The sequence below is a fragment of the Pelodiscus sinensis genome, chromosome 6, assembly GCF_049634645.1.
Source record: "Pelodiscus sinensis isolate JC-2024 chromosome 6, ASM4963464v1, whole genome shotgun sequence".
Taxonomy (NCBI): Eukaryota; Metazoa; Chordata; order Testudines; family Trionychidae; genus Pelodiscus; species Pelodiscus sinensis.
Window position 1 is genome coordinate 42,591,921 of NC_134716.1, and position 12,942 is coordinate 42,604,862.

The window sequence follows — 12,942 nt, forward strand, 5'->3', positions numbered from 1 at the left end:
GGAAATGTAGTGTTACTACAGCAATGGATAACTTCTTACATTGGTGTAGGTTGCATGTATACTTCAGGTTTATGCTGGCATTGGCACCATATCTATGCTATTTATTATCTCTGCTTCATTTGTATTTTAAAAATGAGTTTATTAAACATGAACCTGTAAAATATGATTGGTAAAGTAGCGTAGGTGGTGGTTATTTTTATAGTCAGTCTATTTTGTGTTGGCCCCAGTGTTTTAGTTTTCAGTGACCTACTATTTGCAACCGCAGTTGTTGTAGACGTTGTGGGGGCAGGACGTTATTAGGACTTCTCACATGTGGGAAGTGTGGGGACACTTTGGGGGATTTCATGATAAACATCTTACTGTGATGTCTTACATGATCAGTAGTGAAGTGATTAACTGCTATTTTAATTTTTTGGTTTTGTTTGACTTGATCCCCAGGTGAATGGGGGAGTTGATACTATTCAAAATCATTGTTTCAGTTTATGCACAGATTAAGAAAGACAGCCCTGAATTGGTTCACATTAAGATTGTCTTTGTAACCATGGTGGCTAGAAATTGATTCTTAAATGAAATTTTAGGTTCTGGAGTACATTTTTCATCCAAAAGGATTCTGTGGCAAATTCTCCAGCTGTGTAATACACAAGTGTATTTCTAAATTTTCCAGTTTTTATCATAGTGGAAATATTACTATAAATTAACCTCACTATGATTTTGTTAGATTTGTCCTCCTATGACTCACCTCTGTGAGAAAATTATCTCCACCCTCCCTTCTTGGAGAAAGCTGATTGGACCCAACCAGCTGATGTCATTACAGCAGTTTGTCTATGACGTACAGGAACAGCTTAATCCATTAGCAAGTGAAGATGATCTACGGCATATAGCCCAGCAGTTGCATAGCATAGGAGAAGTAAGTAATTTTTATTCAAATTGCATAATTATGTAGTGACAAAGGTGAAACTCCATTGGATATTATTGGATATTTTTTAGAATCAGTGATCTGATTTTATGTTAAAGCCAGAACCTATCTGAATCAAAGTGTATTTTCTGCCCCTTTTTATTTTTTTTTCCTTTAATTCAGTGGAAAAAATGAAGAAAATCCTAATAAGTTAGTAGAGTGCGTAACCATGAGAGTGGCTTCTGGTATAGGAATGTAGAATTGGAAAATGCATCAAGCTTCTTGGAGTAACTGGTGGGTGGAACATGAAAATAAATCTTGTGAAGGAGAGGGGGGAGATGAACACATCTTCCTAGTTTGGTTTGTCAATGTGGATTCTGAAAAAGGGACTTGCCTTAGTATAGAATAAGCGTGTCCACAAAGGGAGATATTCCAGAATAGTGATTGCATTTTCAATTCATACCATATCTAGTTCTGGACTGACTACTTAGTGTGGACAAGCCCTTAGTAGTTCATCCATAGTGCAACTTCAATACAAAATGTGAGTTAAAATGGCTGAATAAATTGTTTTCAGATCTGGTTAAAGAAAAACATTCTTTGAAGTCATCTGTGGCAAATGTGTACAGACAGATACTCCTTGAATAAAAGGACCAGCTTTCACAGAAGTGGAGTGAAGAACTAATTGGTATCAGATTTTGTTTGTAAAATTAGAAATCTGAATCAGCAGATGAGTTCTAGCTCACATTATTGTTTATGTAAATAAATAAATAAATATCTTGTGCAGCATTTTTCTGCCACTTCATCTCAGAATTAACAAGTTGAATTTCCAGATAAAGAAGAGCATTCTGAACTAACAATCTTGCTAAATTCTCAGCACAGTTCCTTAATTCTTCCTTACTTTCCCATTCCAAGACAATATACTCTATACAAATCAACCCATACAAACTTCAGTTTTCTTTTGGATCCTGTGTATTTGTTTCATTGAACATTTATTTATTTTAAAAAGTTCTGTGTTTAGACTATACTCATGGAAAAAAAATATTCAGGAAAAGAATGAAATAAAATGTTGAACTTAGAATGAGCTAATAGCTAATACAGTTTATTCATAGGCTTGCTTGGCTGTAGCTACATTATCATCATATGTAGGGGTATTGCAAAGCATTCATTTGTTCAAAGTTGCATACCTATTAAGGAGGCTTGTAATGCTTTCCTCACTTGTCATTTCCCACTAATTTTTGGCTATAACTGCTGTGCTATATTTCTACTCTTTGTGGCTCGTTTTAGTTTTTTACCAACATGAAATTCCATTTAATCAAAAGAATAATGCAGGTAGGAGCAGGTCTGAATTTTGGATGTGACATCCGAACCCTTGCATATCTGGTGGCTTAGAGTTGAATGTGAGCAGCTCTGAAATCAAGCCAAAAATGCTGTTCCATTTTCAGTTGCTGTCAGTGCAAATTTGGAAAAACTGCATTTTAGGTCAGAATGCTTTGTGTCCATTGGAAATTGTTGGAAGTGTAGAGATTTCTCCTGAAATAATTTGGAATAAATCTGAGAGCCATGTTCCCCTGTGCTCTGATGGTTTTCTCAATAAAACAAGTCAATAGTTGGATCCTAATTTTTGTTTTATGAATGAGAGGAAGCAAATGCACTGTTATCTTTCTACATGATTCATGATACATCTTTCATGATTCAGTTGTGTGACTGGTGAGTGAACAGGCCATAAGAGCAGCTCTATTTTTCACTTGTACCTCATGAGATATAACTTTCCTCTTTCTGAGCAGATAAACATCATGCAGAGTGAAACTGTCCAAGATGTGGTACTCCTGGATCCTCGCTGGCTCTGCTCTAATGTACTTGGAAAAATCCTATCAGTGGAGAATCCCAAAGCCCTACATCATTACAGAGGTCGGTATACCATAGAGGACATCCAGCGTCTGGTATCAGACAGTGATGTGGAAGAACTGATACAGATTTTGGATGCCATGGATATCTGCGCTAGAGATCTTAGCAGTGGAGCAATGGTGGATATTCCAGCGCTAATCAAGACTGATAGTCTTCACAGGTCTTGGACAGATGAGGAGGATGAGGTTCTGATTTATGGTGGTGTTAGAATTGTTCCTGTGGAACACCTCACCCCATTCCCTTGTGGAATTTTCCATAAAGTTCAGGTGAACCTGTGTCGGTGGATTCATCAACAGAATGCTGAAGGAGATGCAGATATACGTCTTTGGATAAATGGATCAAAGATTGTGAATCGTGGGGCTGAGCTTTTAGTGTTGCTGGTCAACCATGGTCAGGGTATCGAGGTTCAAGTTAGAGGACTGGAAACAGAGAAGATCAAGTGCTGCTTACTTCTGGATTCTGTTTGTAGTACCATTGATAATTTAATGGCCACAACGTTACCAGGCCTGCTGACTGTGAAACATTACCTTAGCCCTCAGCAGCTGAGGGAACATCATGAACCAGTGATGGTCTATCAGCCTCGAGACTTCTTCCGGGCACAAAGCCAAAAGGAGACCTCATTGACTAATACCATGGGTGGTTATAAAGAAAGCTTCAGCAGTATATTGTGCTTTGGATGTCTGGACATCTACTCGCAGGGAGGCCTAGGAATGGATATTCATGCTTCTGATATTAATCTTCTTACAAGGAGGAAACTTAGTCGACTTTTGGATCCACCTGATCCTATGGGCAAGGACTGGTGCCTTCTTGCTATGAACCTGGGCCTTCCTGATCTCGTTGCAAAATACAATACAAACAATGGAAGTCAAAATGTTTTTCTCCCAAGTCCAGTCCATGCCCTTTTGCAGGAATGGAGCAATGCCCCTGAAAGCACTATAGGTATCCTAATGTCTAAACTGAGGGAATTAGGCCGCAGAGATGCAGCAGACTTTTTACTGAAGGCATCATCTGTATTCAAAATGAATTTAGATGCTAATGGCCAAGAAGCCTATGCATCCAGCTGTAACAGTGGGACATCTTATAATTCAATTAGCTCAGTAGTGTCACGGTAAGAACAAAAGTTTTGCATGGACAGTGTCTTTTCAAACTGCAGAAAGTGGTAAAGGGTACAAAATGATGTTCTAGACATTTAATTTATATCTATAAATTCTATATGGAGGGTCCTTATCCCTCCCTATCACCACCTTTTATGTGAAAAATCTTTCTACTTTTAACTGTGAACTGTTGCTTTTTATTTTAGCTATTAAAAGTCTGGTGTACTTTTGGTGTTTTACAATTATATTCTGATATACAATGTGCTGCTTAATATTGCCATTTTAACTGGGAAGTCTAACTTTTGGGTGATGTACTATAATGTTTTGGGTTTTTTATAGAAATTGTTTCCTAAAAGGAAAAAAAAAGTTGCACATTCATCCAAAATGTGTTTTCTTATGCCCTATTTCGCCTTTTCATCATATCCTTTGCTTAACTTTTTTACATTTGTAGGGGGGAAAACATTTATGGTCAATTTGCTGGAATTCAACACCATTTTATTTATAAATGAGAAAAAGTGAGTGCCTTTTGCAGAAAAGAGTGTGGTTGAATTGAGTGATTCTGCTGACGTTTAAAAGAAAATGCTACCTCTGTTTCACTGTCTGCATGTTGATCATTGCAAGTGGTGCTTGCCTTTTTTGTTTCACCTGCAGATTTAAGATATTCGATAAAGAGAAATTCATTATTTTATGAAGAGTTCTCATGTTGATAGTGTGTACAAATGCGTAATACTCAATCAGCTTTGCTTTCGATTGAACCATAATGTGAAAAAAATCTGTTAAACCTACTGTCACGCGTCATTATTTTCACACATCTCAGGTAAAACTTCAGAGTTATAGAATTCGCCAAGACATGCATAAAACGTTCAGTTCAGAAGAAGAATAATTGTATAGCTGTCAGTTGTCATTTGTGCATAATATAGTTTTTCCACTTTTAGACCCTGGTTTGCTTATTTCCTGTACTGATGATTTAAAGAAAAAGGAAGCATGGTTTATTGCAATCAGAAACTTAAAATTGATGTGAGGGGACATGACTTGCTCTGTTCTGAAAAGCATGTAATTTTAATGGTACAATGTGTGTGTATATACATATATACTGTATGTGTGTGTATATATATATATATTAATAGTATTATTTTTTCCTTAATCTTTAAGACGTAGTAAAATTTTAAAGGATTTTTTTTAACAAATAAACTATTGCCTATTGCAGCCTTTTCATTTTTATTTCCTGGGAGCAATCATTTCTCTAACCCACAAGGGGTCAAAATACTATTATTTAAGGGTGTAATCCTACAGGGCCTATACCCCTCCTATGAGATTCTGGGCACTTTCATCTTGATTTCAGTGGGAGCTGGGGACTTTCAATACCTTCCACAATTAAGTCTAAAAATACCAGAATGCTGGGAGGTGGATTTTTTTATGTAGCTTCTGTGCTATAAATTAGAGCAACTTTTCCTTTTTGACGCCTTTTGTTTGCACATTGGAGAATAAATTAGAAAGTACAAGTCATCATCAAGAAGAAGAATCAGTCTTTACCACCAGTTGGTGCAGGGGAAGGGGACAATTAACTTTACTTTTTATTAATGAGCGCAGTTTTTCTAAATCCACTTTGCATTAGTAGGTGAATTAGAGAGCTCTAGGACTTGAAAAATATGTATGTTTGAATTTTGTCTGTTTTTGCGCCATTTTATCTGTGCTATCCATGAAGGCAGAGCTGAATATTGTGCGTAAAATAATTTGCTAGACATGTGTAAACTCCCCTGGAGTTAGGGGATACAGTGAAGTAATGTGCTAGTCTTCTGTTTGGAGAAATGAGTGCGGCTTTAGAATTGTCAGATAAATTACTGATGAACTCATCTTTGACCTTGTCATTGTCATTGAAAAGCGTTTGCTAGTATAGATATGCCAGGTCAACTTTACCTACAAACTCACGTGCATCTCTGCAGAGATCTCTTGTGTCAGTAAAAGGACTTTTTTTGCCCCTATAACTGCCAAAACACTAGTGTTTTGGTGGCATAGCAATGTCCATTAGGGTAGGTCTACACTACAGCGTTATTTTGAAATAGCATGTCTAGACACAAAATGCATTTCGAAATAGCACTTTGCTATTTCAAAATAGTGTATCCACACTGATAGGACACTGAGTTGCATTTAAGGTGTGCCAGAACTGTTCTGGCAGGGCATCAGGTCAGAAGTTACCTTGTGTGGCTGATGCCTACGGCTATCTGAGATCTGTGCCTAAAGGGACCCCCCTGGACAGCCGGTTCTCAAGTTTCCCTGCTTGCTTGCCTACCTCGCTGAGGGACAGCAAAGCATTTTTTTCCTCTGCATGTTCTGATTGCCCTCACTCAGGACACCACAGCACTCTGCAGCATGGAGCCGGGAGCCGCCCCTGGGCACTCTGGTGCTTCTCCTGGACGTCTTGCTGTGAGCCTGGCAGCACATTCTGCAGGCAGTAACAGTCTCCCTGGTGTGCCTGCCCCACTGGGGGCTTGTGCCTCATTCCTTCCTCGTGTCCTTCCACTTACCCCTCCCTAACTCCCCTTTCTGCTGTACAATAAAAGACGTGTTCATTACAACAAAGCCTCTTTATTGAACAAAGCTGGGATGGGTGGGGGAATGAAACTGAGGTGAGACTGGGGAAAGAAGGTGGGAGAGGAGAGGAGGAAACCTGGGAGGAGAGTGCTGGCAGGGGGAAGCCAGGGGAGGAAGGGAAAGGAGAAGCTTAGGGCTCAGGGCTGGGGGTCTCGCTCGCCCAACTGTCTCCCAGCACCGCGGGTGCAGGAACCTCAATGTCCCTGGGTGTGTGGGGAGGAAGAAGCAGGAGGGGGAGAAGGAGTGGGAAGAGAAGCAGTAGCTGGGGAGGCAACAGGGGCTGGAGCAGCAGGAGGCAGCAAGCTCTGCCTCAGGGTCAATGATCACCTGGGAGGCACGGACGGTCCTGTCGCCCAGGACGCGGTCCACAGCATCAAAATAGGGGCAGAGGTCTGGGTCTGCCCCTGGTTGGGAACTGCCACCTGTGGCCCTGGCATATGCCTGCCACAGCTCCTTTATTTTCATGCAAACCTGTTCCTGAGTTTGTATGTGGCCTTTGGTGGCCAGGCTGGCAGCCATCTGCCTGTAGATGGTTGCATTCCTCTGTTTAGTGCGGAGATCATGGACGTTGGAGGCATTCCCCCAAACCTGAATTAGGTCCCTGATCTCTGCACTGGACCAGGCAGACTCCCGCCTTTTCCAGCCTCTGGCAGGCTCCTGGGAGCTGACAGACTGGTCCTGGGGAGCGGTTGAGGGCTGGCTGGCACTGGCTACCTGGTTCATGCTGGGTCCACTGGGTCAGGTGCAGCGACTGCTGGCTCTGGGCTGGCAGGCTTGGAGCTGGCACGAGCACTGTGGCCAGAGTCTATCCCTTGAAGGGCTTGAGGTGGAGTGGGGGGAGGGAGAGGAGTTTTCTTGTTGTGCCCAGAGTGGCCACCAAGGCACCCTGGGAAGTGCTGGAGGCCCCCTATTTCAAAATAAGCATCTACACAACGCTTATTTTGAAATGGCAATTTCGAAATTGGTGCTATTCCTTGTGGAGTGAGGTTTACCAATTTCAAAATAAGCCCTCTGCTATTTCGATTTAATTTTGAAATAGCGGTTTGGCTGTATAGACGCTGGTAAAGTTATTTAGAAATAACGGCTGTTATTTCAAAATAACTTTGCTGTGTAGACATACCCTTAAAGTCTTGATATTTTTCCATACTCCTGATTGTCGTACCTATATCAGTAAAAATTGAAAGTAACCCCAAGCTTTAGATTCTAGTAGAGGCTTTTCTATAGCTGAAAACCATTATTGACCTCAGCACTGCCATAAACCATGTTGCAAGTTATGCATCCTTGTAGGAGAATTCCTTGCATTATTCCTAGTCCTTTGCCAGTGATTCCTCATACTAATGATCTATTGGTGTTTCCCTATCCCTTGCAAGCCCCTTACTTTAGAAGTTTAATTTTCAACTCTATCAGTTCTGTTATATGCTAAAAATTAACTTACATGGTGCTAAAAGTGATATGAGAGAATCAACCCTGGGGTAACTTATTCATAGGCAACCTAGCCTGAGCATATATAGAGATCTTTAAACTTTCAGCTTTGTACAACTTCCTATTCGTTGTTTCTTTTGATGTATTGCCATGTCTTGGGGTCCTTCAACATATTTAAGGTGTATGTCTGTTTAAACTCACTTGCCTCTGTGTAAATGTGTAACTTATACAGTATTTAAATACCACCTATGAGTGTGGCTCAGTATTTCAAGCTTTTTGGCATTTATTTGGAGAATCTGAAGAAAAACATCTAGCTCCTGTTTGAGTTGAAGTACAAAAATCAAACCCAAAATTATTCTTTTAGGGGAAATAAAGTTCTCAAGACTTAATCTATATTTTCTTGTTGCAAATTTCATTTTGATGGCCATTAATATCTGTTGTCTAGCAACTTCTTAGGAAAAAATAAACTCAGTTAATTCATTAAGCAATGAACATGCACCTATGGCCACATGAGCACTAGTATTTCAGTTCATCTGCAAAAGAAGATGATTTTTGGAAGAAATCTACAGCAGTTTTCTCCTTCCTCACTCCTAAAAAAAATTCATGGCCATGATTTTTAAAAAAACAGTGCCCCGAGTTAGGCTCTGTAAGCCATAAGTCTACACTTTCATGTCACCTTCCTACTTATCCTTCTTTGTCAACCTTCATGTTGTCCCATGTCTCCTTTGCTCCACCTATTCTCATTCATTCATTTATCAAAATCTAACTCAGTTGTTTCAGTGTCTTCCTTCATGCAATCCTTTTGCAGGATGGTACCTTCCTTGCCTTGTTTGTAAGGCCCCAGGGTTGTCTGCCTCAGACCCACTTCAGTGCTGTGACTCAAGTTGACTTGAATAAAAGGCAATATATATACCCCTGGCCTCACATTCTAAATACTTGTCCATAAATTGGTTGCTATATAGAGAAGGCATCCTCTTTTTCTCAAATGTTTTGAAAGTGTCTAGCACATAGGCACTACCAATAATATTTAAGCTCCTAAGACTTTTCTAATTTACGGAAGTACTGAACACATAAGAACTTTAGTAGTTGCCCCTGGCTAGTCAATACTGACATTTACTGAGGTGCCCAAACATGGATTTAGGAACCTAACTTAGAGCATAACATTTTTTAAAAAGTGTAAGCTTTATTTTTGTGTATTTCTGTGTGCAGTTATGGGAGATCCAAGTAGCATATGAGAAACGTCCTCCCCACTCTATTAGAGTAGACTTGTATATTATGCTTTATGTTAGAGGATAAAACTAATTTTTCTAGTCTGACTTATTTATCCCTTCAGAGTGGTAGCTGAGTTAGTCTATAACAGGAAAAACTTTAAAAACAACAAATAATCTAGTAGCACTTTAAAGACTGACAAAAGAAGAAGTGAGTTGTGCCCACGAAAGCTCATGATACCATCTACTTGTTTTGTTAGTCTTTAAAGTGCTACTAGACTATTTGTTGTTTGATCCTATCATTCAAACCCTGATCCTGGGACTCCAGGAAGTCAGTAGCTCTCCATATGAGAGCAGAGGTCTGCCTGCTGAGTCAGTTGCAGGACCGAAGCCTGTGGCTGGCTTTACCTTATGGAAACTACACTGGCATAGCTATGTTGGTATAACCCTAGACAGTAGACACAGCTCCTATGACAGGCTTTCTGTCAATATCAGAGAATCGCTTTCCCAAATGAAGTTTGCTTTTCTATCAATGTAGCTTTCTTCAGTCAACATAGCTGACTACTCAGGAATTAGTTTGGCATAGTTGTATTAGTTGAGGTGAAAAAAAACCTACAACCCTGACAAATATACATATGCTAATATAATTTAAGTGTAGACTCTATGAAGGGGCAGGGAGTTTTGACTTGTCATGGCAAGACCAAGCACAATTGTGGTGAGCAGTTAGCATTGGGCTTAAGCATACAAGGTACTAAGCACTGTAGAATCCAGGCCTTAGCATGCTGATGATGATCTAGGTATCACTTTTTGTGTATCGTGGCCAGTGCGTGGTAGTTTGAAGGCGAGACATCCTTGGATAAAAGAATGGCTGTTTCTATCACTAGATGACGCATCAAAAAATGTTTTTATGGACTTTTATATTTAACTTGCTGAACCAGCTAGTTTCGTGCAGAGAAGTTATTTTCTTTTATTTCACCAAGCCCTTAGGTCCTGGCAATGTTGTGTTTCCCATTTCCTGTGAACATTGTTCTGGGAGCATGTATCCATGATCATTGTGATGAATCTCTATTTGCTTATTGCATCATTCTTTGTGCAAAAGCTGGTAGTTAGGAAAGTAGTAGAAATGATTCACAGTCACCAGACAGCAGTGGTCTTTGTTACTTTCTGTAAATCATATGCTGTATTAGTAATGTTCATAAAAAAAAAAGTATTGCTTCATAATACACTGTCCTGGAACTGCATTTTTTTGATAGACTTGCTTATTAAAGCGGTGCCAATAGATTGTATCTTCTCTAAGTCACTTAAAATTTTATTTCATTTGACACTGATTTTTTTCCAAGTCAGCTCAAATTTATAGTACTAAAACTATCTTTAAATTTGCAGATCGTAACAATTAATAGTTTTTTGTAGTTAATTTAAACATTAGGCCATTATTTTGTTCTGAGTCATGTTGCCATAGTTACTCTAACATGCAACCATCTTCTTTGTAAGTTTTTGATCAATTTGTTCCTATTGTTCTTTTTTTTTTAACTTGAGTTCCTTGTTTTATATTTTTATTAGGGGGGAAAAAAATTCCCCAAAGCAAAATCCATTGCTCCATGTTTTGAATTGTTGATCTCTAAAGCCTGATAGAAGGCATCTGTAGAATTTCAAAAAAGTAATAGTTTTATCTCTAATGTCTATTTAGAAGAAGTTGTGGCCTTCAGTTGTAAGGCAGGAGAATACAGATGTGTAGACACAAAGAAATAATATGATGTGTAGTTTGCCCACCGTTCTACACGTATTTTTAATCAAATGAAGAAATGCCTCTACAGAAATGCTGCTTTGTTCACACAGAGAGAATACAGAGGTATGCTGCTCTTCATTTTTGTTATACTTTTACAAAGCCGAGGGGTGTAAAAGTGTGAGGGCTAGCCATATTAGTCTGTAACTTTAAAAACTAGCAGTCCTGTGGCACCTTAAAGACTATATATATAGAGAGAGAGTATCATGAGCTTTCATGGGCAAAACGCACTTCTTCAGATGAGTGCATGTAGCGAGTTTACAAATCACTCCAAGACTTACCCTTATTGGATTCAGAGGGAGCCTTGCTCATATTTTGGATAACTTAGCAGAAACTAATCAGGTGGTTTCCAGAACTCATAGCCCCTTGTCAGAGCTGTTGAAACTAGATTTAAATTCTAGTAGTAGTAGTAGCTTCAGCATAGTTTATCATCTTTCCTGAGTGAAGTGCTTTGAAGGATTGTTTCTGAACTGCACTGAAGTAGGCTGCATGCTGAGTGGATCTGCAGTCAGTCCGAGAAGGATCAGACTTCTTCTTTCACTAGGTCGCTACATTCTGAATACTCCATTGAACACAGTGACTTTTTGCAACAGAGAGCGGAACTTTGGCTCCTAGTTTTTACAATAGTAAAATTGCAACTGACCCTAAATCACTCCAAAATTGGAGCAAATCATTCAGAGTATTAAAATATAGCTTTAGTTTTAAGATTTGTATTGGGTTGTTTACTGTGAATCATACAACTGTGTGTCTTTAAATCCTTCCAGTGAAATACTTAAATGTTAATATGGAAGGACCTCAAAAGAGTATTTTATATTTCATAATCTATGTAATCAAGGAAACAGATGTTGTTTGTAAAGCACAGCATTAATGCAAAGCAGGCAAAGATCTTGATTCATCCCACTAGCCTAGTTTTCATTTTGCTTTAAAAATAAATAATCTGGACAACAAACTCAATTTACTACCATTATTCCAGGCCAAGACAAGTTCCAGGCATTTTTGCTGTTGTAAAGGTTTCCGTTTAATGAATGCATGGGAATCTGGATAATGAAGTAGCTTACTAAGTGTGTAGATACTGAGCAAGAAAGCAAGCATTTCCAGTATAACCATTTTCTCTGCATAATTAACTTTTTGGAGATACTGCTTTTGGGCCCTGAAGCACTGCTCTGGACTGGGAGCTACAGGTGAAGCTATGGTATTAGTAATTCTGGATACTTGCTAACCAATCCAACCCATTGCTTTAAAGGCACAGTCTCTCCACGCTTGTAGTGCCTTACTCTTCTCTACACTACAGAGAAGATCGAAGCTGCCACTGTCAATCTTCCAGGGTTCAAGTTACCACGTCTAGTGAAGACATGCTAATTCCAAGTGAGAGGGGCACTCCGGTCAATGCCGGTGGTCCTGCTTCCATGAAGAGTAAGGGAAGTTGAAGGACGAGTGTTCTCCCTTCAATGCCTGCAGTGTGGACAACGTCAAAAGTCAAGGTAAGCTACTTCAACTTCAGCTATGCAATTAACATAGTTGAAACTACATATCTTAATTCAACTTTATCTCATAGGGTATGTCTACACTACGGGAGTTGTGCTCCTGATTTCTCTGCGTAGAACCAGGTGATTGGAGGAATGTGGACAGTTTGGAAAGAAGTCCTATTTATCCCTCCTTAGTACCTGCAGAATATGACTTCAAGTAGTTCTGAGGACTGGAGAAAAATAAGAGCATTCAAAAGGTCACCAAAAGGAGATTTTAAATCAGCTGATACAATCTCACAAATTGAAAGCAGCCACATATTTCAGACTCCTTGGAACTTTGATCAAAAGAGAATTATGAAATACTTTTTAAAAGGTGTATTTAGCACATTTCAAATATACCAGATTATCAGCAAAGGTACCAAAAACCAGTTTTACCCTAAGGTCCTGTCCAGTTTGAGCTTCCACCTCAAAACCAAGCAAGAGTCTTCCATACAGTTATACAGAGCAGTCTGGAAACAGATAGTGTTGTAGGTAGGCGTGGCTATTAGTTTTGACTGCCTCATGTTAAGAGAAATTC

At 39.3% G+C, this 12,942-nt stretch overlaps 1 protein-coding gene across 6 annotated transcripts in view; it reads left to right on the top strand.

Annotated features, from left to right (window-relative positions):
• The window catches only part of DAPK1 (death associated protein kinase 1), a 131,497-nt gene extending 126,397 nt beyond the window's left edge, over positions 1 to 5,100 (top strand). For all 6 annotated transcript variants that reach the window (XM_075931798.1, XM_075931800.1, XM_075931799.1 and 3 more), the window contains 2 exons: positions 719 to 907; positions 2,680 to 5,100. In XM_075931798.1, the coding sequence (XP_075787913.1) occupies positions 719 to 907; positions 2,680 to 3,912 (1,422 nt within the window). In that variant the 3' untranslated portion in view covers positions 3,913 to 5,100. The remainder of the gene's footprint in view (positions 1 to 718; positions 908 to 2,679) is intronic.
• Positions 5,101 to 12,942: the final 7,842 nt, after the last annotated feature.